This window comes from Heliangelus exortis, chromosome 26 (assembly GCF_036169615.1).
Source record: "Heliangelus exortis chromosome 26, bHelExo1.hap1, whole genome shotgun sequence".
Lineage (NCBI taxonomy): Eukaryota > Metazoa > Chordata > Aves > Apodiformes > Trochilidae > Heliangelus > Heliangelus exortis.
Window position 1 is genome coordinate 2,522,781 of NC_092447.1, and position 26,996 is coordinate 2,549,776.

General features: G+C 47.6%; 1 protein-coding gene across 1 annotated transcript in view; it reads left to right on the forward strand.

The window, feature by feature from the left end:
* GRIK4 (glutamate ionotropic receptor kainate type subunit 4) overlaps positions 1–26,996 on the forward strand; it is a 173,977-nt gene that overhangs the window by 111,674 nt on the left and 35,307 nt on the right. The window contains exons 4-10 of the mRNA XM_071769043.1: positions 634–731; positions 3,246–3,411; positions 6,287–6,465; positions 9,400–9,453; positions 20,043–20,204; positions 25,522–25,674; positions 26,835–26,939. Coding sequence (XP_071625144.1) covers positions 634–731; positions 3,246–3,411; positions 6,287–6,465; positions 9,400–9,453; positions 20,043–20,204; positions 25,522–25,674; positions 26,835–26,939 — 917 coding nt within the window. The remainder of the gene's footprint in view (positions 1–633; positions 732–3,245; positions 3,412–6,286; positions 6,466–9,399; positions 9,454–20,042; positions 20,205–25,521; positions 25,675–26,834; positions 26,940–26,996) is intronic.

The window sequence follows — 26,996 nt, forward strand, 5'->3', positions numbered from 1 at the left end:
TTGTGCTGTGAATTAAAAGGACAAAAGGTTGCAGTTTAACTGCCTGAGGGAAGAGATTTAACTTGGGTTTTGTCAGGGTGTTTTTATTGTCCTGCTAAACTGGGTGGCAGGGAGCCAGCAGATTAACTACCTCCAGAAAAACAAACAAAACAAAAAAGCCCCAAACAAACCAACCCAACAAAGCAACACAAAACCAAATTAAACAAAGTAATATGAACCTTATTATTAGGGCAGAAAAATCCCACAAGTTTGTTTGCTGCTAGATGATGCTTTGGAGCCGGGTCACTGCTGTGTTTTGCATCTTCCAGCAACTTTGGTTAAAGTCTTATTCTCAAGCATAGCAGATGGGGCCAGAAAGTGATGCTCAGAGAGAGAGACCCTGGTTCTGGGTCAGAGAGGAGGCTACCAAGGCTCTGAGGAGTGTGCAGGAAAGGTGGGAAAAGATGGAGAGGAGGTGTCCCAGGCAGGGTGAAAACGCTCCAGAGGTAACAGAGATTTTGAGGGGAAATTTATGGCAGAGGGAAAGTTGTGTGAAGGAGACAAGAGGGTGTCCTGAGGCTGCAGCAGGTACTGTCTTCAGCTGGGAACTGAGGATGAAGTCTGATGCATGTTTTCTCTCTCTGGTGCCTGCAGTGTGCCAGATTCTCCCCAAAGGAGTGGTAGGTGTCCTGGGACCTTCCTCAAGCCCAGCCTCCAGCTCCATCATCAGCAATATCTGTGGGGAGAAAGAGGTGAGTGGAAATGCCTCGTGCTGGAGTAAGTCTTGTCCTTGTTCTTGTTCAAGTCTGGTGCTCTGTTTCCAGCATCATTTGTGTGTGCACACCTCTCCTTTTCCACTCTTGTTCCCCAAACCTCCTCCAGCTCATGTCCACGAGCTACCTCATCCCCAGGGAATTCTGTCCTCCTGTCCCAGCTGCAAGGCAGAGCAGGAATGTTGCATTCCCTCCATCAGCCTGGGGCAGGGAGCTTCCTGCCTCTGGCACTCTGGGACATCCTTGGCTAAGATGCACTGGGTGTGATGTGACTTTGTGCACATAGTTGGAAAGCTGCACCCCTTTTCTGGGTGCTGCTGCTCCATCAGTGCAAACCCTTCTTATCTTTGTCCAGACTGTGTGCCTGGCTTAAGATTTTGTAAGCCTTGAACCATCTTACGCTGATCTGGCTCTGCTCCAGGGAGAAGAAATTGAGTTTTCTTTTCATAGTTCATCCCTTTAAAGCCAGATAACATTCTGGCTCAGTCATTTAGTAGACTCTCTCTGGAGCCCAGCCTCCAAGGAGGGGAATGCCTGACACTGAGCATTGTAAATAAGTTGCATTCACAAGTGACTGCCATTCTTTGTTCCCTGAGAATCAGAAGTATTGAAGAGATCTTTTAGACCCAGTGCTCTGGCCTACAGCAGGATGGGTCTCTTGAGAGTATTTTGTAGTGTTTTCTCCAGTTAAATGTCCCAGACATGTGCTCCATCCCAGACAAAAGACAAATCTGCAGGAACAGATTGCAAGTGTTTTTCCCCTGGAAATCATATTCAGGCTGAGTCTCTGATCTAAGTCCCTTCAATTCTTTTTTTAAGAAATGAAAGGTGAGTACTTGTGCTCTTCTGAGGTTTTTGATTGTCAAGCTTGATCTCAGCTGCCCTCCTCGTGATGTAAACCTGCAGAAACTCCCTGTGATTTAGATCACAGGAGCTCCAGTTGGTGCTGCTGTGTTAAATCTGGTACAGAACCCAGCCAGTGCCATTATATTTCTGCCACCCATCAGGTGAAGGAGAGTGACCCTGTTTTCCCACTGATTGTAGAACAACTTGTGCTAAAGCTGGGGGATGGACCTTTGGATCCTGTGTTATCCCAACAGCGAGTCTGGCCCAAAGATTTCCTTCTGGGGAGGGATGTTGCACTGGGAAAGAGCTCTTGGAAAAGAGAGGAAGGCTCTGGGACTGAATGTGAAGTCTGAACCAGGGCTGCCTTCACCTCTGTCTGCATCTCTCTCTCTTTGGGAGTGGTTGTTGCTGCAGGTCTCAGATTCCAGACAGTGATCACCACACTTGTCCTGGAGCTGCCCTGTCTGCTCTGGTTAAAGGAATTTGCCTTTTGCTTCCAGTTTGCTTCTCTCCTGTTAACAGAGCCCCTGGTGAAGGCTGTGGAGTGAAATCAAGAAAGATAGCAGCTTAATACTCTTTAACTTTCTGATTGCTAAACAAACAGCTTATAGTGTCAGTAAGCAGCCATCACACCCTACTAATAGCCTTTCCCAGGAGGAGAGAGATGGGAGACATGGGATGATAGCTTCCAGAAGGACTAATAAAGAGGAAAAGAGAACCTGACACTCCTCTAATGAAGCCAAAGCAGATGTTTCCTTTTCTCTGTCTTCTATTTCTTCTAAATAATTCACTCAGCAAAAGGAAAACAATATTCCTTCCCCTTTTTTAGCTGAACCCCTAGTGTCTGAGCTTGCTCTGCCCACCCACTCCCTGTATGCAAAGCTGCCTGGGAGGGAGCCCTGGGGCTGTCTGCCCTGCTCCCCCTTTCCCAGATTCCCTGGGAATGGGCATCCCACTCCCACCTGCTACTCAGTGACAAACTCAGCATTATCAGGACTCCCCATTACAGTCCCATTGGAGCTTGCCCCACCTGTTGCCTCTCTGCTGAGCAAAAAAGCCCAAAGCTTCTGGCTGCTGCATCTGTTCCTCCCTCTCCTGAGCCTTGCCAGTGCAGTCTCCTCTTGCTCTTCCCTTCATCTCTCCTAATTACCCTCTGACACATCAGTACTGGAGGCAGAGCTGTAGCACTTCATCCCCCAAGCACGCAGAGAAGGTCTGATGGTCTCCAGCACAGGCTCTGTTCCTCCCTACCTGCCTGCAAAGCAGCATCTCTACTGACCCAGGCAGCAAACCTGAAATAAAGTGTGAGCCCAGTGACAATTAGTGCCCAAGCTAATTGGGCTGAACTCATCCGGAATGGTTTCCTGTACAGCAATCACAGCCCCTGTTGCCTGAGTGGCTCAGCAAGATTTTTCCTGATCCATCCCTTCCCGTGGCTTTTTGTTGCTGTGATAATTATTTTCCTCTGCTACTGCACAAACCCCACCCTCCTCTCTTCCCTCCAGTGGTGCTTCTGCACTTTTATTGGGATACTTCACTTTCTGCTTGCTGTGCATTTCACACCAAAGGTCCTTTATGGAGAGATCTGCTTTGGTTTTATTTCTTTTTCCTCTTTAATGGGGTTTTCTTTCCCTCCTCCCTGCTTAGGTCCCTCATTTCAAAGTGGCACCAGAGGAGTTCCTGAAGCTGCAGCTCCAGCGTTTCACCACCCTCAACCTCCACCCCAGCAACACTGACATCAGCGTGGCCGTGGCAGGAATCCTCAATTTCTTTAACTGCACCACTGCCTGCCTCATCTGTGCCAAAGCTGAATGTAAGTCATCCCCAGGACCTCCTCTTCTCTCTCCTTCTGTGTGTTTGGACCCCAACAACACCTGAGAGCTGCGGGGTCCCAGGGTCTCTGTCCCACCTGGCTGTGGGCAGAGCATCCTGAAGCAGTGGATGCTCCACCTGGGGCAGGTTTTCCACCCTCTTTACCCCATGGGAGGTGTTTGTGAGATGTGAAAGGAGATGTGGAGAGCCTGCCTTCTGTTTGACAATCTGAGGAGAGCTGTGTTTGCACAGATGGGTTGTTTTTTTTTTTGAAAAGGAAAAAGAAAAGATTTAGCCTCATTTCTGGAGATTATTTTAGGCGAGCAAAAGCTTTCTGAAAGATGTCTTTTCCCAAACCCACATGCAGTTTGTGGCCTGAAAGCAGGGCTTGATTTATGGTCACTACACTGCACACTCTCTTGGGCTCTGCAGCCATACATCTGCTGGTACCTGTGCATCTGGATGCTGGAGGATTCACCTCAGCAGAACCATATTCATTGCTGCATAACTCTGCTACCATGGCAGGAGCAGGCTCTGCATCCCTCTGGTCAGAGACAGTAAAGTCAGTCCTGGGCTTTTTAAGGTCAATGTGGAGCCAGGTGGCTGCACTAATTTTGCTTTTATAATTTCATGATAGAGTTTACCATACAACCAAGCCTTGAGGAGGGGCTTTGGAAAGGCCATGTGGATCCAGTGAGAGCTTGGAGGGACATTGGCAAGAGCTTAGCAGCCTCTGGCCATGGGGCCAGGTACAAAGGAAAGGCAGCATCCTTTCCAGCTCACCCGAGGGCAAACCTCACCCCACCAGCTGTGCAGCAATGCAGGGTTGTGGCAAAGCCTGCACAAGGACAAGAAAGTGTCTTTGCCCTTTTTTTTTTTTTTTTCGCTTTATGTACTCTGAGGAGACCACATCCTCGTGTGAAATCAGTAAATTGCCTTCAGGTAGAGCTCAGCAGAGGACCTGACACAGAATTATGCAATTAAATCATGCAAATGGTCTTCTACGTTACTTCTAGTGTGGAATTTTTCATTGTCTAGCCTTAACCTTAAGCAATAAGAAAGAAAAGATAATTGGGTTTTCTTACATGCTGTGCAGCAAGCTCCCAGCTCTGTCCCTGTGCTGGTGCCATGAATGCACACATTGAACACAGCCTGGGATCAATATCATTCTTCATGTAACTGGATCAGAACCTTGCTCACCAAACTGAATCAGTGTGGTTTGGTTTAACCTGGTGCTCCTGGATAAGGTAATACTCAGGATGGGGTGTGCAACCTGAGTCCTTTCAGGGATCAGTGGGATGGGTGCCTTTCATGTATTCTGGTCTTTTTTTCTCAGGACAGATCTTATTTACCTAGGATTGAAATGCTCCATGCTTTGACTCTACAGAAGTGCAGAAAAAGTATAATCCAGGTTCCTGAAGGAGCACGAGCCCTTGTTTTTCCTTAGGATTGGCAGTGCTCCGAGACACAGTCCTTAAAAAACTATCTGGAGGCACTTGGGGCTTTTGGAAGGTTCTCTGGAGGCAAATAAGGGGAGCATGTGAGCTGTCTGCTCATCAGTGAGGAAATGCTGTTGTGAGGGATGTTATTATTTAGATCCCAGGAGGGAAAGTCCTTGCTGTTTTGGTTTAAATACAAGGCTGTGTGATGGGACTCCTGGGTCCTATCCTGTCACACTCATCCTGTCACTGTAAGGAGTCACAGCCTCTGGGGACTGATTGTAATTCCTCCTGGCAGAAGCAGAAAATGACCCTCAAAGTCAATGGACTTAGGCCAGCCTAAGTGCAATGTAATGGTGAATAGAATAAGATAATGTGGCTCAATTTCACTGTGGTGTGTAGTAAGTAGCTACTTTGTGAATCACTCTGAAATCACTGTGGAAGGCTCTCTGTGGAATCAAAGATCCAAAAAGGCACCCACAGATGAATGCAGGGGTGCCCAGGCACTTCCTAGGAGCTGCAATGTAAGCTCTGATTGTCAGAGGGGAAAAAGACCAGGGCACTGGGGGTCAAGAAGCTTGTGCAATGCCCTGAGTACACAAGGAGATGTTTGAAGCAGTGCTGGTGGGTGTAAGAGCAAGGCTGGATGATGGGCATCATCATTTCTCTTCCCAGCTGTCAGGCTCAAGGATTGCACCAGCACAAACCCAAAGAGAACTGCTGGTCCCCTTGGGCTTGCTAATGATTGCATCTGGTGGTCTCTCTGGTCAATCAAAGCTGACAGGAGGAGGTTTGCTGATGAAAATCAGCATCTGGATAGAAGAGACAGGCTCTATCAAATGTGTTTTCTTGATTAAGAAAAGCTGCAGCAGGAGCTTTGACATCTTATTGGACATCAAGGAGGCTGTGCTGGCAATAACCTCTGACTCTCAGTAGTTTTCCCTCCCCAGGGACAAATACCCTGGGAATTTTGCAACTCCCCATCAGAGTGCTCCAAGAGCTCCAAAACATATCAGGGCACTGAGTTTGGGAGTTAGGAAGGCAAAAGCCTAGGAGGAGGAATCTTCCTCCAGCAACCACCAGGAGCCAGAAGAACCCCACATGCAGCGAGAACTTGTAGTAGAGAACTTGTCTGGGCTCTGGGGTCCCAAGCAAATTTGTGTCAGTGCTCTTATCTCAAGAGGCCACTTTTGGTGCCAACTTTTTTCTTCTGGACAGCAGCTGGAGTAGCTCCATCCTTTCCCTGCTGGCCCAAGCCTGTGCTGCAGCCCCAAATCCTTCCCCTTGCAGCATAGACAGGGAACTGCAGGACTACTTTGTACCATGGAAAACCATGGGCTATGGGGGAAGTGCTTTTGGAACCAAGCATGAAATTTAAAGGTGTCTGTGTTTTGTTTTGTTTGTTTGTTTGTTTTTTTCTCTCCCTTTTATCTGAAGGCCTTTTAAACCTGGAGAAGTTGCTTCGGCAGTTCCTGATTTCCAAGGACACACTCTCAGTTCGGATGCTGGATGACAGCAGGGATCCCACCCCTCTCCTAAAAGAGATCCGAGATGACAAAACAGCCACCATCATTGTACATGCCAATGCCTCCATGTCTCACACCATCCTGCAGAAGGTAATGTTCCCAAGTGTGACAGCTCTACATACAGCTTCTTCCTCTGGATGATACAGGTGGAAGGGTTGGCTGATGATAAAGTGTAAAAATCCCTGCAGCAACACTGGGAATGGGCTCTGCTGAGAGGGGAATTGCCACTGATGGAGTTTCTGGGGGAAATAGTTTGCTCTCTCTTTCCAGGACTGTATCTGTAGAAGCAGTGAGCTCTGAGCTGGTGTGTTTGCTTTCTTTGTGTTCCCTGCTTGTGGCTCCTGTTGCCATCAGGCAGTCATGGAGGGCTGCTGAGTGCTCTGAAATTTGTCAATCAAACCAATAGTTTATTTTTCCTCCAACTCCATTTCTACCTTTTTGCTTTCCTTTTTTTTGTGTCTTATTAACCGAGATTTTATTTTGATCATGTTTATTTTTAAATGGTCTCTTGCTGCAGTTTTTAGCATTTGTTTTGATAGCCAACTTCAAAACTGAGCAGATGGAGATGAAAGTTGTCAATAGTTCCCCACATCTTAGAAGGAACAAGAAGCACTTTCCTGAGTGAAGGTGGGATCCAATGTCCCCTCCCTTGGCTGTGGGTCCAGGCATTACACACTGTGCCCTGGCTGCATTCTCAGGGACTCAGTCACTCCAAGTCCTTGATTGTACATCAGATTTATCCCTGATGACAGCCAGAAGAAACCATTAGTGCTCTTTTTATCCTTCCCCCCTCCAAGATTTTTATTCCACCGCGTTCAATTTCACACTCTAAACGGGCAGGTTTAGGTGGGGTTTTTTGTTCCCTCTATGCAGGGATGGGGTTTTTTGGTTGTTTTTTTTTTTTTTTTCTGGTCCCTGTTGCATTCTGCCTGCCTGCTGAGGGCTGTCCCCCTCCTCTGTTGCTATAGTGATTCCCACAGGCACACAGCAGTGCTCTTTGGGTGCCCGCAGTCTCCCTTCCCATCTCCACTGTCCTTCTGCCACCACTGATAAAGATGTCAGAGATTGCCACAGCTTTTCAGCAATTCAGTAAAACCTAACATAGTCTTGAAGAGTGTAGGAATGGAAGGTGATAAATAACCAGATCTGGCAACTTCTTATACCTGGGGAGGCTGGGAAGTATTTCCTCTACAGAGCTGCAACCAGCCTGGGGTTGGTGAGCAGGTAGGGACAGCCTTGGCTCCTGCCCACAGGTCAGGAAAATGCACTTATTGGTTTGAAATTGCTTTGTGTCAAACCTGTCTCAGGAGACCATTCCTGGCTTTGGACAAGGAGAGAAATTGCAATTTCTCATCTCTTCCCCTCCACATATGGTCTGGAGACACATGGTTGCTTCCTCGATTACCAGCCTGTCCCAGCCACCCACCTGCCAGCAGGCACACTGAGTGGCTGGGAGAGATGCTCACAGGAAGCCCTTTATTGCTCTCTTTGATTTTCTGCCCTTGAAATCAAATGCACTGACTTCAAAGTGGGTCAGAAGGAGAGCTGACATTATCAGTGTCTGCAGGAAGGGAGAAGGGAGGGAAATGGGTGCCAGGTTTCATTGTGTAAAGGCTTCAAAATGAGACAGCTGTCCAGAAAGCTGTCTGGAAGGCAGGTCAGCAGCTTCCTAGGGAGTCGTGGGGCCCTTCTGGTCAAATACTCTGTCCATTTTGTCACCTGTGCAAAGGACAGGGTGACAGTGTGCAGCTGAAGGGCTGAGCACCATCCTTAGTTCTCTGTGGGCATCCAAAGCTTTCCCTGCCATGGTGGGGACCTCAGTTTTGTGCAAATATAAATAAAGAACAGGCAGGAATAGGCAGAGAGAACCAACTAGGAGGTTCTGCCTTTGTTCCTTTCCTCACTGCCTCCAGCTCCTCTGTGTGATCAAGGGTGCTGGGAAAACCTCTTTCCTATGGTCCAGAAGTGTCATTTGAGACCAGCTGTGCTTGGCAGTGAGGCACAGGCTTTAAGGAGGATCTGTAGATTAATCCCCCACTTCCCCAAGCATCTGTTCCCACAACCAACTCCTTGCACACTGAGAATTTTGAAGTTTGGAAGAGGACTCTGATAATCTGGTCTGCAATCTCTAGAGTGGATCAGCCAGTGGAAAAATCTGTGTCCTTCTCTCTCATCTCCATGCACTTTTACCTTTTTTTTTTCTTTCTTTCACCATCACAACCCTGTCAAAATTCAGGAGGACAGTCTGAATTACTGGGTTTCTTTCATGCTAATTGATTTGCAGGACTGGAGCCCAAATCTGACTGATGTATGTGGGAAAACCACCACTCGAATGACCCGAATGATTGCTTGGGTTTTGGTTTTTTTTTTTTTTGTAACTCTAGAAGAGGGTTTTTTTGCCTCACTCTCTGAACAATCTGATTGTTTATATCTGTATACAAAGCAGTAAACCTCAGCCAACCCCACTTTTCTCCAAACACAGAGGACACCTCAGGTGACCTCCTCCCAAGAGATGAGCCCTCTTCACCCCAAGGTTCTCTGGAGGCTGCAGGCTGGGGCTCTGTGTGGCTCTTGCATTGCCAGGCTCTGTATGGGCTGCTGGGTGTGCAAAAGCTTCTGATTCCACTGGGTGTCTTCCTTTGGGAGTACACCCTAGGATGTGGCCACATGCAGAAATCCCCAAATGTCTTGGGGTATATCATATCTTGGACTCTGTCGCAGGGAGATGGTCAGAGGGGTCTGGAGCTGTGGCTTGGGCAGGGTTGGGTGTTTCTCTCTGCCAGGCAGCTTTGTCATGGAGAAGAGACCTCAGAGTCCTGCTGGAAAAATTGGTTCCCCAGACTTTTAATTTCACAGGTCACATTGTGTGTCTGTGTCCCACCTTCCCCTGCCTGCAGGAAAGCAGCGATGCTTGCAGAGAGAGATAAGGATGAAAAAGCAAATGTTGGCCCAGTCTCTGCTTTGCTGGAGTGGAGATTGAAGACTGTCAGTCCCTGGTCTAATCTCCTTTCCTCTCCTTCACAGGCAGCTGAACTGGGAATGGCGTCTGCTTATTACACCTATATCTTCACTAATCTGGTAAGGCATTTTTCTCTGGGAGCTGATCTCCCCATCCTCTGGGGGCATGGGCTTGTGGAGTGGGGGATTTGTGGTGGAGGGGAGGGAGGGAGGAAAAGGTGTCCCCCACTGGAATCCTCAGCATTAGTCAGGGAAATAGAGGAGGTGAAAGCCCCAGCAGCACCCATGGATCCCATGCAGCTGGATTTGTAGATGTTGAGGTCAAAGCTGGTGTGGTGATATCCAGGTCCTTGGGAAGCACCAGCAGATGGGTGGCTCCTGACCCAGGGCTCAGGGGGATTATGCTGGAGGTGTCAGCCCCTGAGTTCATTCCCCCCAGTGGGAGAAGGAATCACAGAATCATCTGGGTTGGAAAGGAGCTCTGGGATCACCAAATCCAACCCTGGATCCACTCCCCTTGTGGTTCCCAACCCATGGCACTCAGTGCCACATTCAGTTTCTTCTTAAAAACCTCCAGGGATGGAGAATCCACTCCCTCCCTGGGCAGCCCATTCCAATGCCTGATCACCCTCTTTGTAAAGAATTTTTTTCCTAATATCCAACCTAACCCTCCCAGGGCAGAGCTTAAGCCCATGCCCTCTTGTCTGACTGATAGATGCCTGGAAAAGCTGTGGTGGGATGAACATGAGGGGGGCACCACAGCCCCTGCTGCACCTCTGAGAGTGGCTGGGACAAGGGAAGGATGGGAAGATAAATGTTGGGAGGCAGAGCAGGTTATATCGTAACATCAGTGGGAGGATTGTGGGGTTAAACCCCTGGAGTAATGGGAGTAATGGGCTTAAGCAAGAGAAAACCTGAAGTCAACATCGGAGAAACTTTTTTTGCTGCAGCAGCAACGAAGCTGCCAAGTTGTGTGAAGGAAATGCTCCTGCCAGGGAGACCAGATACCTCTTAATGCTGCTGTGGGAGTGATGGAAACCTGAGCGTGGCAGGATGGGTTGGATGATTAAGTGGAGGTGCCTTTCAACCCCAAGTGATACTCATATTCTCTAATTTCTATTAATATTTATGGCAGGGTGTGTGTGTGCCAGGAAAGCCAAGAGCTGAATCATGCTTTGTGTTTGGGTGGGAGACAGACAGGAATGAGAGGAGCCAAACGTGGAGGCAGGAGAGCTGGAGTGGAGAGGAGGAGGGGGAAGGAGTGAAATGGAGGGGTTGAAAGCCAAGAGAGCAGTTGGGACAAAGAACAGATAAGGGACAGGGAAAGGAGATGTCAGGAAAATTAAAAAAAAAAAAAGAAAAAAAGAGAACCACTAGCTTCCTACCTGAACTAATAGCACTCTGGTTCCTTCTTAGTGCTCAGTCACCAGGTCCTAACCTTGCTCTGTGTCAGCCCAGCAAGACCAAGCCTCATTGCTCCCATTTATCCCTGTGGAAATGACTGACATGAGGCAGGAAAGCAAAAGGAAGGGGTGTACCTGGAGGGAACAATCCAGTGATGGAGACTGGGGGGAAGGAGGTGAAGGTCTCTTGTTTCAAGGCTGCTGCCTTGTCATTTCTCAGCCCCAGTGCCAGCCCTGTCATCTTTCTGCTGGTGGAGCTGGGAAGGGACAGGGCTGTCCTCATCAGGTCCTACTCACAACATTAAATCCCTCCCCAGTCCCAGCAAGTCATTTCTCTCTGGTCCCAACCTCTGTTTTGTCTTCCACTTGCCCTCCTGGGTCCCAGGACTGTGCACAGCATAAGGGCTTTCTATTTCTCAGTCACCAGTGTTCCTGGATGGTGTTGGAAAACAGAAATAACTATAAAAATAAGGTCCTCACTGCCACCACACTGGTTTGGAGCATGGGTGTGATTAAGTGTTTGCTTGAGGCCAAGAGGTGAAATTTATCTTTGAAACCCATTCACCTGATGTAATGCAGTTATGGCAGCTGAGGCAGGTGAGAAAGAAATGGATTTTGTTGCTGTTCACTCTCACAGTATATTAATCTCTTTACCTAGATTATTCTGCCACTTCGTTCAAAACACCAGCTCTCAGCAGAACTAACTGGATATTTGGCAGGGACAGTTAAAGAAAGGTGACATCAGGCCAAATCTGGGCAGATGGAAGAGGTGTTAAGAAAATTAGTAATATTTAAATGGGGATGAGAGATGGGAGTGAGCAATTTAGACTAATAAATCTGGAGGGATTATCAGGCTTCTAATGAACCCTCTGAGGTTTTGCAATAACTGTCTGATAGAAAAGATAAAATCATAGCAAGCAGTTGTAAAGGGGAGCAAGCAAAAAGGTGGCTGTAAATGGAGGGAAAACCCATCAGAAGGGGAACAGACAGTCTGTACAGCACGAAGCTACTCGGAGGTGGAAAATTATTTCAGGCAAAAAAAAAAAAAAAAAAAAAAAAAAAGAAAAGGGGATAAAATGCTGAATTAAACACCTGCCCGGTGGCACTAGATGGGAATTCTGTTTCTGTCTCCCAGCATTAATTTTATTTAATAAGCACATCCCAGCTGACAGGCAGTTGTGTCACAGCTCTTCTCTCTGCAGGGTGTTAGATGGAGGGAAGTTGCTGCAGCTCTCCTGGCACAGGTCCCTGGGGAGAGGGGCTGGGGGGTGACAGCTCCTCTGGAGGCAGCCTGATGGCTGCAGATCGTGGCAGAATGGGCCAGCAAAGCAGTTGCCAGCTTTTGGCAGGAGGCTGTGGGAGCAAACGAGGAGGAAGCCCTCGGCCCCCAGCGCGTTTCCATCCGAGCCGAGGCGTGCAGCCTGGATGTGAAAATATCCACAGGCTAATTTAGTGTGTTCAAATTCATTATCAGCCTCCTCAAGCCAGCTCAGGGGACCCTTTCTGTCAGCAGCAGAAGCTCAACAAATTTTCCAAGAGTCCTAATGAAACACACAGAGCAGAGCAGGTCTGTTGTGTTTTTCTTCCCCGCGTCCATCATCTGTGTACAGGGCAACTGAGCACACCTTGGTGTGTCCTTAGTGCCCTTGCAAAAAAATCTCTGTTTGACCCAAGTTTCCCCCTGGTATCTCTCTGCATGCTGACAAACTCCTTTTCTCTGGGATTCATCCTCTGGGAGGACTGAGAGTTCACCAGGATTCATGGCAGAACGCTGACCCTGGGGGTAGCTGGCAGGGCACAGGCTTTGTGGATTCATACAATGAGTAAGGGGGTGATGCTGTGCTCCATAATAATCATAATAGCAGCAATAATACTGATAATGCAGTGCACAAATCCAGCATTGCAAGCAGGTTGTTGTGCACAGAAAACAAAAAGAAAATGTTCCTTCTAGTACTGGGAATCCTTGAAATCAGAAGCACAGAGCAGGAGGAGTGTTGGATGCCTCCAGAATCCTGTGTTACAATTAATTCTTTTTTTTGCTTGTTAATTCTGTAGCTTGTTGCTTTTGTCTTTTTATTTTTAATTTTTTTTTTTTTTTAATATGTGAACCTCAGGCTGGGTTTAAATTTCAAAACATTTATCAAGGAGATGGAAATAATTGAAACAATTAAAATCATTACTGTAAGAAGGAAGGTGTAAAGGAGTTTTACTAGTGCCTTGAGTCAGATGATCTATTCATTAGATGCAGTTTTGTTCCCTGACAATATTGTGTGGAGGTGTTGTTGCTGATAAAACAGCTGCTGTATTCAATTTCCAGAGACAAGATAAATCAGTTTTGTTTGTTTTCTCTTGTTTCCTGCTTTTTTTCCTCGGTATAGTGATTTATAAAGAAGGTGGTCTTGCTGTTGGACAAGTTTTGCAAAGCTGAATTCTTGCTCTGGATGCCCCATTGGAACTGGAGGGGGAAAATAATGCCCAGATCACCCAGACAACGTGACAGGTTCCAGCAGTGTCATTATGGAATCATCTTTTGGAAGGAGGGAATGATGTAAAGTAAAGCTGACTGCAGCTGAATGTTTGACCAGGGCTCTGGACCTTAACTTTTAAATTCTGCTGTGTGAAAATACTTTCTCTTAGTGAAATCCCCCTCTCTTTCTGTCTCTGGTTCTGCAATGGGAGCTCCAGCATAAGCCACACCAGATCTGCCAGCCACAAGCACTCTTGCTCTTCCTTGTGCAAGTGAGGAGCTTGGACTCTCTTGTCAGACTCTCACAAATTTTCCCTTGCAGTCCAACCACCCTTCCTGATTCCCAGGAGCTGATGCAAACCTTTTTGTAGAGCCCAAATCCTTCCCTGGATTTATGCTTCAGATTTGCAGTGGCGTGTGGTAGCAGGGCAAACAAATCAGGTTTTTACAAGGGTGCCAAGGCAATTACTCTGCATTCCTGGTTAGCATGAGAAGAGGATAATTTAGATGAAGCAATGACTCTACCTCGCTGTGTTTGGTTGCTCTGGGGTCTCCTTTGTGCATTTTTCAGAGTCCATCCTGGGCTTGATTTCCAGTTGCTGAGTAAATCGTTCTCTCAGACACAACCCTGTGTGAGCAAACCTCTCCCCTTTCCTCTGCCCCTCATGCTGTCATGTCCTATTTGTCTTTCAGAATTTCTACCCCTTGTTTTCCAAGAGCTGTGCTCCTCAGCTCCCAGTGTTAGCACCTGACCTTTCCGCTCTTTAAGGATTCCTCACTCTTCAAACCTCAGGCTCCCTGCAGAGAAGTTGAAGTAAATTGCTTTTCCTAAGGATGTGGGCAATGTATTTTCCTAAAGTGCTCTCCTTTGAAGAACAGCCTCCAAAACTTAATAGCTCTCCTTGCATGAGGAGCTAAAAGACCCATCCTGACTAGAGTATGGCACACTCTGATGCTTTTGTGATGCATCAGCTTGGTAAGAGCAATCAGGAGAGATATGGAGAGTTCCCCTAAATCGTCCCCAAGTTCATTAAGATCACAGTTCCACTTACCTACTCAAAAGGCCACAATTTGTAGCTCTGATGACTTTTTTTTTTCTTCCAGAGAAATTGATTTTTACGTGTGGCCCATTATAAACTTATTGACTCCATCAATAGCTTATGAATAAACTGAGCCTTTCAAGAAAACCATAAAGCACTTAACATAATATTGTCCACTTGAGTAAATAAATAAATGTGTTCTTAGAGGAGCTTAGGAATGATTAACAGACTTGGCAGCTCAGCCTTGAGGGCAACAGGATCCAAAGAGGCAAAGGCAGGTATTTTCTCCACTGCTACATCTAACAGAGGAGGTCAGGGGACAAAATGGTCACTTGTGCCAGACCATCACAGGGGCCAAAGGCTGGTACTGATGCTCAGGTGGCCATCCTGGTGTGCTGCTGTCATGGAGGAGTTACCACCCTGGGAAAAAGCACTCTCTTTTATCTGTGTTTTATGTCTTTTGCTCCTTTTTTCTTCCATCTTATACTCTGGCTGCTGCTCATGATCTCTATCAGGACAAGAGAGCTGTAGGGGGGACCTCAGTGACACAGCAGCCTGAGGTCTTTCCAAGCTTCTTGTGAGGGATCCATATTTTAGCTGTTTGTTTGGGTGTCCCTGGAGGAAGAGAGTCCCTGGAGAGAGAATCAAGACCTGAGAGACTTTATCTCCTCTGTTTAACCCTAAGATGGTGGACAAGGATGCAGACTGGCACCCAGTGGTGTTGGCAGGGAAGCCACTGGGGCTCTGCTGACTTTGGAGGTTTGGCTCTTGCCTAAAAGCTGCCAGGCAATCTCAGTCTGGGAACTGAAAGTCTGTTTGGAGGGTGACAGCTTTTCTGAGCACCAAATATTCTTGAAATGGAAGTTTTGCCAGAGTGAGGGCTTAATAGAGAAATGGAATCCTTGGCCCAGTATTCTCCTTTCCATCCCACATAAAAAATAGAGAAGGAACAGTACAGTGTGTTCTGGACCCACAGCAAGGCTGTGCCTGGTGTAAATCAGCTTTCACCACTGTCAGAGGGATGGGACCAAGGGGAATTGGGTTCAGTGCTGAGCTCCCAGAACCAGGAGTTCCTCCTGCTGAACACTGGGCAGTGACAGAGAGGGTTTTGGAGGCTGCTCACCAACAGATCCAAAAATCCAATAAAGTCCTTGCAGTAATTAAGAGAGGAAGATAAGTGTGTGTGTGAGCAAAAAAGAGGAGGGAGGGAAGGGGAAATCATGGTGTTGTGCAGGTTGAATTGAGCAAAATCCTGCTCTTTACAGGGCTTGGGATGGGATGAAGTTAAGCAGGGCATGGGGAGGTTTTGGTGTCACTAAAAATGAAATGGAGCCCATCTTTCTGCTTGTCTCTGGTGTGCAGGTAGCAGCCAGTGTCTCCCTGCTTCCCAGGTGATCTTGGTTATTAAAAGTGTGATAAGGATCAAGGCAGGGAGTGAGGTTCTGCTCACACAAATGGGATGCAGAACACTATCACCAGCTAAATCAATAAAGCTGGAAGGAGCTCAGTAGCTGATGCAGAGAGCTGAATAGCAAAGTGCCCACTGCAGGGTGAGCACTTACCTGGAACCAGTGGCTGCAATGAGACCACAGAGTGGCAGTGCTGGGGAGTCTGGAGGGTTTGCAGCTTTGGTGTTTAAAAAAACCCCACAACACTGGCTTATCAGGCATCCTGTGAGGGTACTGAGAGTCCTCTGCCTGATGGACCATCTCCACACTGAAGTTTCCAACCTCTTTCCAGAGATGGGAGGGAGGATGTGAGTGGTGGCAGAGGGACCAGAAGCAAGGGAAGACCTGGACATAATTTGTGGGGTCTACTTTAATCTGGGAGTGGATCACTTAGGTGTAGATTGGAAAGAATACTTCATTAGTTTATTTCTCTAATACAAATACTTTGATGCTTCTCATTGTAAGACATGTTCTTTATCCATGACTTCCTTAGGCTGGCAGGTTTCTAATGGCCTGTGTTGTTTTTTGGGGTTTTTTTTGCTCTGTGCCTCAGTTTCTTCCTCTGGATTGTGGGCTCAATAATTTCCTGGCAAGAGTCCCCACTGGGGAAGGCAGCAGAGACTTTTTACCTTCACTTGACACTGTGCTGTGACAGTGTGAGATGCAGCTTTGTGCTACAGAGCCAAATGGGTAGGGCAGGAGGGGGATTTCCATCAGAAACCATCTGGTGTGTGGCAGGAACCCCAAAACTAGTGCAGACTGAGGTGGCAGAGGACCTGTGGGTGCTGAGTCCCAGCTGGGGTTGGCTGGCACATGATCCAAACGTGGGAGTCAAGAGACTTTGAGTTATACACTGTGCACCTTGTGGGTTTATGTTCCTAATGGAATGGAGACTACAGCCTGTAAATCTCCCCATCATAACTCACAGCAGTGCCAGGAGAACCAGGCTCGTGGCTTTAAAATCATGAATTACACAGCTTGACTGTGTGGCTTTTATTAGCCAGGTTCTCTCAATGATCTAAATGTTCAGGTCACCCCATAGGTTTTGTCTGCTGCTGTAAAGTGAGAATGCAGGTCGAGGGCTGCATGAGGCATAGAAACCCAGGAGTGACTTCATCCTCTAATAACTCCTCCAGTGCTGTCTCCCAGGGAACCCCTTTGTATTCAATTAGCTAATGTGTGCCTAGCACTTTGAAAATATAGAGTGCCATAGAATTGCAAAGTGTTGTTATTTAACAGCACATATTTAGTGGCTGCAGCCCTGCAATTGAAGTCAGAAAGCCTACACTGGAAGTGCCTGGTGCAGAATTTGCTGTGATTCGAGCCAAACCCGGGGATTTTTCTCCTGTAAAAGTTCATCAGTTTTGTCTGCAAACCCTCACAACCCACGTCTGAGATCTCATGAAACAGAATATTGGCTTTTGGTGAGTGGTTTAAAGAAACAGACTGAGAAGAGGGGAAGAATTCAGGCGTCCAGGAACAGTGTAGCTGAAATTCACCTTGGCATGATGTTTGATGGTGTTCTCTGTGCCTCAGGTGGTGGTGGTTGGCCAAAAAGAGCCAGACTGATATGGAGGGCAAAGTGCTGATCAATTTTGCAATGGTTTCAGTGTAAGGAGCAGGGGAAAAGGAGGTAGAGGAGTAGGAGGTAATGAGGGGGATGCTGTTTACACCCACCCCCTTCTGTGTTCACCAGGTGATCTTGCCCAGTTCCAAAGCTGCATTTGCACAAGCATTTGCACAAGCAGAGGAGGAGGCTAGGACAAGGTGCACCAGGGCTTGCCCTTCAAACAACCTGCTGACAGGGTTGTTGTTTCCCTGATGGCTCCTTGCTCCTGGTGCCTTGGAAAGCCATCTTCAAGGCTGAGAAAGCAGCAGCCAGAGTGCAGATATGGAAGACAAGAGGAGAGGAGGCTGTGAAACTCTGCTGTGTGAGCCCACTGGCTTTGTCCAGGCAAGGTCAGGTGTGTGTGCTGCAGTTGTGCTCAGGCTGTTTAACATTTTTTCTAGCTTAGGCAAAAGGCAGCTTCAGTACATCTTAATGAAAAATCCTTGGATCTGGCACCAAAATCCCTGAGCACCTGCTACAGAGCCACTCACGTGTCTCAGGCTGGCTTCTCAAGCCTGAGCAGTGTTTCTCTACCTCAGCTGATCTTTGGAAAGGTAAAAATGTCTTAGCACTTTGCACAACAACACGTGGGCAGAGGAGATCATGTCCAAGAGCAAGGTTTTCCCCTATTTCTTCAGAGGCTGGGTTGTTCCTTGCCATCAGGAGGGCAGGGCAGGAAGGGGGATAAGGGCTGGGGAATCAGGCTCTGGAAATCAGCTGAGTGGTGCAGGCTTTGAGTGGCAAATGAGGCTGTGTTTACAAAGCCTGGGCCTGAAAATGTCAAGGGTGGTGAGTGATCATGTAGGGAAAAAAAAAAAACAAACCAAAAAACAGGGACAGAAGTTGAGCCTACAGCTACTGGATTACCTGGATGTAAAATCTCCCCCCTTTGCCCTCCGTAGTAAGCCTGACCTTACCAAACCTCTCTCATCCCACTCCAAATGAAGTGTTTCCCCCCAGGGAGATTTATCTCCAGCTCATTGCATGGGCAGCTCATGGCTCATTTGCTTGGTTCTGACCTGGGCCTGCAGAATCCTCTTGTGCACATCTGGTGGAAAAAACACCCCAAAGGCAAAGGGTTGGAGCTGGAGCTGAGGGAAGGGACACGGAGGAGAAAAAGACCAAAGCTTGCAGTGTCCAAGTGGCACCAGTGGGAGCTGGGAAAAAGCTGCTGTTAACTTTTGAACCACCAACAATTTGCAGGCAAATTATTATCTCTTTGGGGAGTGTGTCCTGCTCTGCCTGTGGTTGCTTTGTCAGATGGTGAATCACAGCAGCTGCCTCCATCCTTGGTGGGACTTGGGAATTGCCCCAGGGAACCTGGCAGGGGACTTCCCAAAAGCTGAGCCAGGGGCTGGGTCTGACTGGGACAAATCATGCCCCTGCCTCAGTTTCCCCCAAATGAACCAACACCAGCAGGGCTCACTGTGTCACTGTGTCACTGTGATTGAAGGACAGCATAACAGACCTGCCAAGGCCTGAGGAACCTCCAGAGCTCAGCAGTGTATTCCTGGGAGAAAAGTTGTAATAAATAAGGGTACCAGTTCCAGCAGCCTTGAGATTGGGGCGGTCTGGCTTGACACTGAAGCCTTGGATGTTTTGGTACATAATATCTCCTTTTCTTTCCATAATAACAAGGCCAAAAGGGCAGTTTGGAAGCTGCTCTCGTTGTGCCCCACACAATTTGCCTCCTGGCTCAGGCTGGGGAGATGTAGGATTTTAGCTCAACATCTCTCCTGCTGCTCTGCTTGCATCCAGGATCTCCTCAGGCCCAGCTCCTCATTAACCATCTGCCCTCCTTGCACAGGTTGACAGGATGCTGGGGGTAAATGGATAACCTGTCAGGAAAGCAGGAGGATAATATCATTCAAATGAATCAATAGTTTGCAGGCAATTTCATGTAACCCAACCTTAATGCAGTTGTGGCCAAAATGTGCTTAATCCTGTGTCTGATCACATTCCTGTGGGGGTTTGCCATGCTGGAATAGGCTTGTAACTCCATGTTTCAGAGATTTACAGACACTGCTCCTACGTGCACGCAGATGCAGGAAAGATAAAAAATGAGTTGGCTCACTGAGAGATCTCATAGCCCACAGAGCCAAAAGACATTCATGTAAATGATGAAAGAGAATGGGTATCCAGCAGTTTCTGAAACTATTACTCCCACCTTCTCACTCCATTTTAGCAATTAACAGAAGAGAAATTAGTGAGGAAGGCACCATTATTTCCTCCTAATAGGACAAGGAGGGCTGGACTCTTCTCCAGGAAAGTGGTTTTGTTGTGTAGCTGTTTGATGTGAATGTGAATAGCATGGGATAGCAAAACCAGATGTGAATAGCAAAACAGAGCTCTTGTTTTTTCCTCCTGCTTTTTTTTTGGGTTTTTTTGTTTTTTTTAAACACATTTTACCCCTTTGCTCTTCAGAAATGCAAGAGGATAGGCACAATCAGCCACAATCAAAGCACCTTACCACCCTCCCCAGGGGCATTGGGATTTCCTGTGTCTCCCATCTCCTCCTGATTCCTGATGGAATGAAGGAGCAGGGCAGGGCTGAGCTGATGTAAGTCAGCAGTTAAAACTTTGTGTGAACTGGATATGATGGTTAGGATAACCCTAGTTTGGAGGTGGTAGGTTCCATCAGCAGGTTCTTGTGGCTTCTTCTCTTCAATGTTATTGAGTGGTTCTGAAATTTTGGTGCTTGTTTTCTTCCCTAATCTCATCTTCTGTTTTGGGCTGCTTTAGGAGTTTTCCCTTCAGCGTCTGGACAGCCTGCTGGATGACAGAGTCAATGTCCTGGGATTTTCCATTTTCAACCAGTCTCATGCCTTCTTCCAAGAGTTTGTCCAGAGCCTCAACCAGTCCTGGCAGGAAAACTGTGATCATGCTCCTTTTACTGGGCCAGCAGTAAGTAAATATCCTTCCCATTGTCCACAGCCTCCCTGAAGCAGAAGCTGCTACAGCCCTATCAGGAAAACCTCTGGAAAAGAGCTGTGGGCTGGTTCTAAGCAGGCACTCCACAGTGTGAAGGCTGTGGAGAAGTAGAAATTCTGGATGGGTGCATGGTATTGACTAACAATTTAATCCAGGTGCCAAAGAGCACATCCCCAGGCTGCTGTTGTACTCCTGCCCCTTGGTGTGGCTTTTCTGGTTGTTGTTCTTGCAGTGAGGGCTGTCCAGGGATGGGGAGAACAAACCAGACAGAGCACTTTAGTTGATTTAAGTAGGTAGGAGAGATGTCAAGGGGAACCTCCTGATCTGGAGAATACTAAGATGATCCTGAAAGCCTGTGGCTGTCCAAAGAGACCTTGGGGGGACCCGTGTGGGTATAGAGGGCTGTGTGTACATAAGAGGCTGTACAGCTTTAAATTCAAGCCTAATCTTAATTTGAATTAGATGTGGTGTGTGAGTAGAGCCCTGATTCAGAGTCTCCCTTGTGAAATTTCTCACTGTGTCTTTACCCCCAGGAAAATGGCTTTGAGGAAGCAGGGGGCTGGATGCAGACAGCACAGAGAGGGCTGGGCTCAGGCAGATGCTTTGCGGTACCTCTCGTGCTGTAACATCTCCCTGAGCAGAGTGCAGATCAGCACCAAAAGCTTCCATAGAGATTCTTCCTTCCTGGGAAGGTTTGCAAAGCTGGTTTGCTAAGTCTGGGGATGTGTGTGGGGGGGGCATGGCTGGAATTGCAGGAGGGGAGACAGAAAATGCCATCGGTGGAACCCTTTGTAGTGAACTCCGAATCCCCTTGACAAGCTGACATGGCTGGGTACTGCTGAAATCTGCCTTATTATCACCTCAAAGTGATCTTCAGCAGGCAAAATAAGGAGCTTTCTGTCTTTTGTGCCCACATCCTATTGCCATAGAGCTCAGGCCATGGTTAGTACGTGCCTGGGACCATCCTGCTCTCCATCCTGCCAGCCCTGCTGGGTGGAGGCAGCTGCAGTCAGCTTGCTGTCTGGCCTGTTAAATCTCTATAGGATTGCTCCCAGGAAGCCTCCTATTCAGATGACAGATGCAGGGACTGTTGGAAGGCATTAAAAATAAATTTCTTTCAAATAGTGCAAACAAGACAGTAGGAATAAGAGCATAGCAGGTGCAAGAGGGAAAGAAGTGATCTCACTGCACTACTTACCCTGGGTTGTCTTGAACAACCAGAAGAATCTGTAGGTGGAAGGATGCAAGAGTATGGCCCATTGCAGCACTTTTTTTTTTCAAAAAGTGATGAGAAAAAGGCCTTGCCCTGGGTGGTAAAGACACAGAGCAGAAGTGAAATATTCCCAGGCAGGGCATGTGTTTTCTCTCCTGTTTCTCCAAGGGACATCCAGTACCATTTTCCCATGCATTGTCTGGAAATCTGGCAGGTCTCATCTCTCAGACAGCATCCCTCTGTGTAAGGACTTCCCTTTATTCCTGGGAAGCAGTTACCTAGTGGGATAGCTCACCCTAAGAAGAGAAATGGAAGCTCAACAGCTGGAAGTGACAGGAGGGAGGTTTCCTGTGAGCTGCAAAATCCCAGGATTTTCTTGCTAGAGCTGAGAAAGCATCTGAGGAAGGAGGAGGGAGCTGCTTGCTCTAATGCCATTCTCATTAATCACATTGCAAAGAAAGGAAATCAGAGAAAATCGTTCAAATTACAGATGGCTAGATTAGGTAATTAGAATTTAGGCCAAAACAGATGTTTGTAATTAAGTGTTTATGTCATTGAATAAAATCCAGATTGTAAAGTCTATTTCACAGGATTTTAATGGTTTTAATTCTTTGTGTTATGTTTGGGGGCAAAGATAGAGATGATAATATTGTAGGAAGAAAAGCAAAAAAAAAACCCCAACAAAAAAACACATGGAAAAACCCAGACTAGCCAAACCTGTTCATATTTCCCTGGAGATCAGTTTACCTTTAAACACCAGAGATGTCTGTGTATGAAAAATAAAGTGGGATTTTCCACTCCAGCATCCTTAACCTGCTGTTAGCTTCTAGAGGGGTAGATCTGGTGTTGGGAAGATGTGCTGCAGCCAGCAAGGAGCTGTCATGGACCTGGATGGAGCTCAGGTACCATCTGTGGTCCTCAAGGCTCAGGGCATCTGATAGGATTTGTTGTCTTGAAGACACTGGTCAGAGATTTCCTGCCAGCTGATGGGCACAAGGACTGGAAATCTGTTTCTTGACCTTTTCTAATCAGTTGATTTGTCCCCAGGGCTTTGTGTCACAGTTGTACCCTCCAGCATCCCCTTAGTTTTTGGGTGCAGCCTTCTCTCTGCCTCTGACCAGTGACCCAAGGGGTGTGCAGCCCTGAGCCCATCTGCCCAGCCCTTCATCTGCTGCCTTTGCTGGAGCAGGCATCCATCAAGTGGCAATTTTTATCAGCAGCTTTCTTTGTCAAGAATTAGGCTGTAAGGATAGAAAGAAATCCCCAGAGCCCCAGGAACCTGCCAGGGGCCACTGCTGAGCTTCCCCAGCCTGCCACTTGTCACCTGCCTGTCACCTGCCTGACACTGCAGGGATGCCACAAACCCAACAGGGACCTGCAGGGATCAGATGGGGCAGGGAAGGAAGAGAATCAATTTGTTAACAGGCAAATAGGGTGACAAAGCTGTGGCTGAAAATGAGGACATAAAAGTAGTGAGAGATTTTATGTGAGAAAAGTCAGGCATATGAGAGCAGGGACAAATCCCTGCACTGAACCTGCCCAAAGGGAGGTAAAAAGGTGCTGCCTCCAGCTTGCTCTCCACTGCTCTGCTGAAGGAACCCTAGGGCTGAGTCCTGGTTTGGGAGATATTCATTCAAGGGGGAACCAAGAGAAGTGTTTAAAGGGGGTGCACAGGTCTGTTTACTTGAGTATTTCTGTGTTTCCAGGCTCCCAGGTGCTGTTTTCCAGGGCCCACAAAATGGAGATGCTGGCACAGGAGCCTGGTTTGAAATCACAAGGGGGATGCAAGAAATCTTAACAAATTGTTTGGGACTAAGGAGAGTAAAACATTCCAATCAATAACGTCAAATGCTTCACTAAGATCTACAAGTCTCTTGTTCAGCAGCTAATAAGAGATCATTAACTGCTCAGGGAAAATGGAAATGCAAACCCAACAGGAGACAATTAAAAATGATGAGCTAATAATCGGATTTGATATGAGATGGTGAAACTTTGGGATACAAGGGTTGTGTTTGTTCTCATAGCAGTTTTGTATGGCCAGCTGGTGGTATTATGGTTCCTGCTGTAAGAAAACAATTGCTAATTATGTCTGGTGTCCTGTAACCTGAATATGGGATCCAGTCTGCAGTAACAATTAAGTATATGCTGAAGAGCCTCGTAAAACAGAGGCTGAGGACAGGAGGGGCTGGAGAGGTCCCTAAGGAAAATAACTTGAACTGAAGGTAAATAGAAAGGTGGGGAGAAGGATACATCCTCTCCTTTAAAAAACACTGGAAAATGCTTCCCATGTTTTGGTCAGATGTGAATACTGAGCAAAAGACCTTAGCAGACTGTCCCCAAACAGAAGGGGAGGAAGCAGGAGAGAGACTTGGTGCCATTGCAAAGGGAATTGTGGTGTCTCACAGCTGAAGCAGAATGGGAAACAGGATGCCCAGTGTATGTTCCCACCTTGCCTCCCCTACCTGGTGTGTCCCCAGGCTGTTCATCTCCTCTGGTGCCATTGCTTAGCTCCTGCAAAACAGCTGTAATAAAACTTCATAGCTCTGGAGCCACTCAGTCTTTAGCAGAGAGCTCTCAACATTTATGACCCAAAGTTCTGCCTGTTGCATGGGGCAGGGCAGATGCCAGACTGGCAGACAGCAGTCAGGGTGCTCAGTGCTCACTGGAGGGTCCTTGTGTATGCTCTTTGTGTAAAACAGATTAAACTGGTACCTGTAGGAGGAATGGGACAGAGCAAACGTGAGTCTGTGCCAGGGCTGGAGAAGTGAGGGGTTACCAGTGCTGTCAGAGCTGGTGTTTGGGGTTTTGTTAGTGTTAGACTGGAATGATGCCTTCTGTTTCATGTTGCCTTTTGTGTCCTAAGGTTTTGTGCTGCTTGTTAACCACCTAATCCCAGGCTGTTGTGCTCAGTGAGGTCTGACCACTGATCTGGGAGAGATCAAGCAAGGTTAAGTCTGGCTCACTCAGTTCAAATCAGTTCAGCAGTGGAAGCCAAAGGTTCACTGGGATGATTGAAGTGGGCAAGATTGTCCCTGCAGGGCCACTGGCAGAAGTGAATAAACCTCATCAGGCTTTGGGAGGAGCAGAGGAGGAAGATGTGGCTGAAGTGCCCTAAGTCACAAAGAGGGGAAGGTGAGGGAAAGGAGCCCCAGGCTGGAGACTGAGCCCGCTGCTGGGAGCTGGGATGGTAAGAGGATGCTCTCAGAAGTAGCCATTAGGAAAATGTAGCCTTGATAGTAATGAGCTGCAACAGCTTAATTCCAGCAGAATGAGGAGGTGACAGTAATTAAAAGTGAAATCTTAGTCACAACAGTGAACACGAGAGAGCAAATGGCTGATTATTAACTAAATCCAAACTATCAAAACGGTTGTGCATGGATGAAAAACATGGCTTGCAGGGCTTGATGGACAAAGAAATCTGATTAAAGTCAAACAAAGCAAAGATGAGAAGGAGAGGGGACAAGCTCTGTGGTTCTGGACATTGCTTCAGCAATGCCATTACAGAGCACATAACAGCCAGCAGGAAACTGGAGGCTGTAGGGAGGCACTGGATTGAATCCATGGAGTCTGGAAGCCAGGATCCAGGTGCTTGAGAAGCAGATCTAGCAAAACCTCGTTTCTTGTGGCTCTGCCTTTCAGAGCAGTGCTCAAAGGTGGACTCTCTGGTGCCTTGTGAAGGCTGAAGCAGCACAGACATCTTTCCTTCTGTGGGTGGAGGCATGGGATCTTTGTTCTGTTTTAAGAACTTGACAGACATGATGCTTTCCCTGTGGCCAGCAGATTGATCAGAAGTCACCAAAGCACCAGAAAAACACACCCTGTTTAGAAAGGGTTGGCCTCTTCAGGAACCTCAGATAAAAAAGGTTATTTGAGGGATATCCCAAGGAAGGGACAGGGACAGAATGGTTGGTGAGCAGTGCTTGCTGTCTGCACAGAGGTGAAGAATTTTGCTCCTTTCTGACCCCCACTGAGGTTTTGGATGAAGCACTCAGCTGCTTGCTGCAAGGTCCTGAAGGTGCATTGGGAGGCTCAATTTTTGTCTTTCTCTCTCTCTTTTCTCCTCCCTTTTCCCCACAGCTCTCCTCTGCCCTGCTCTTTGATGCTGTGTATGCTGTGGTGACTGCCGTGCAGGAGCTGAACCGGAGCCAGGAGATTGGGGTGAAACCCCTGTCCTGTGGGTCTGCCCAGATCTGGCAGCATGGCACCAGCCTGATGAACTACCTGAGAATGGTGAGAAGGGACTGAAGTTTGGTGGTGGCTTTGCTGGAGCTGGTGCTTGTCACAGCTGGCAGCAGAAGGCGTGGATGTACCTGCTGGTGCTGGCACAGTTTTCAAGTGCAGAGTGTAGGTGTGTTTGAAGGCAGCACTGGGAATGAAAAGAGAGGAGATCTGAGGGCTGGTCTGTCACTGACCTTGGAACATGAAACCTTCCATTTTTCAGCCTTTGCTGCTGAAAAAAAGAAGTGGAATTCAATGAATATTTTTTTTTTTTTAGTACGGATGTTTCTAAGTGATCCGAACTCTGTTTTGAGTGAACTTGAGTTGCTCTAAGGTCATGCAGTACAATTGCTCAGAGCTCAGGGGTAAGATGTGAGTATTCCTGTTGAGGGGTTTGGACTCTTTTGAACCCAAAAAACATGCTTGCTGGAACCAGCCAAACCTATTCCTGGCATGAGAACAGACACTGAAATTTCAGCCTTGTGGAATAGTTGGAGTTGTCACCATGATTCCTGAGAGCTCAGCTTGACCATGCAGAAGGAGAATGTTTTCTGAGTCTGCTTGGGGTGCAGCTGAAATGCCAAGAGACAAAGGAATTTCATGACTCATTTTGGTTGGAAAAGATGTTTAGGGTGATCAAGTCCAAAGTTCCCAGCTAGTGATGTGGTGGGACAGGGTGAAGAGCTCATGCCTTCCTCAGGGTTAGCCTTGGGATGGAGGGAGGTGGTAAGGGGCTTGTTCCAAAGCAGCTGGTGCAAAGAAATTAGGGAGCCCTGCACCTCACATTGCTGCTTCCCCTGCTCCCCTTCATCTCTACATGACCTGGAAATTAATTAGGATTGAGCCAGTGGGATTGCAATGGATGACCAGTGGGTGGGGTGAGCATCCTCAATGGGTGCTGTAACTCAGAATCACAGAATCAGATGGGTTGGAAAGGAGCTCTGAGATCATCAAATCCAACCCTTGATCCATGGTCACCAGCCCATGGCACTCAGTGCCACATCCAGTCTCTTCTTAAAAACCTCCAGGGATGGGGAATCCACTCCCTCCCTGGGCAGCCCATTCCAATGCCTGAGCACCCTCTCTGGAAAGAATTTTTTCCTAATATCCAACCTAACCCTCCCTCTGGCAGAGCTTCAGACCATGCCCTCAACTCATTCTCTCTTGGACAGGTAGAATTGGAAGGTCTCACCGGCCACATCGAATTCAACAGCAAAGGTCAGAGATCAAATTATGCCCTGAAAATCCTGCAGCACACACGTGGAGGCTTCCGGCAGGTGAGAGCCCCAGGGATGGTCCCCAGGGATGGTCCCCAGGGATGGCACCCAGGGATG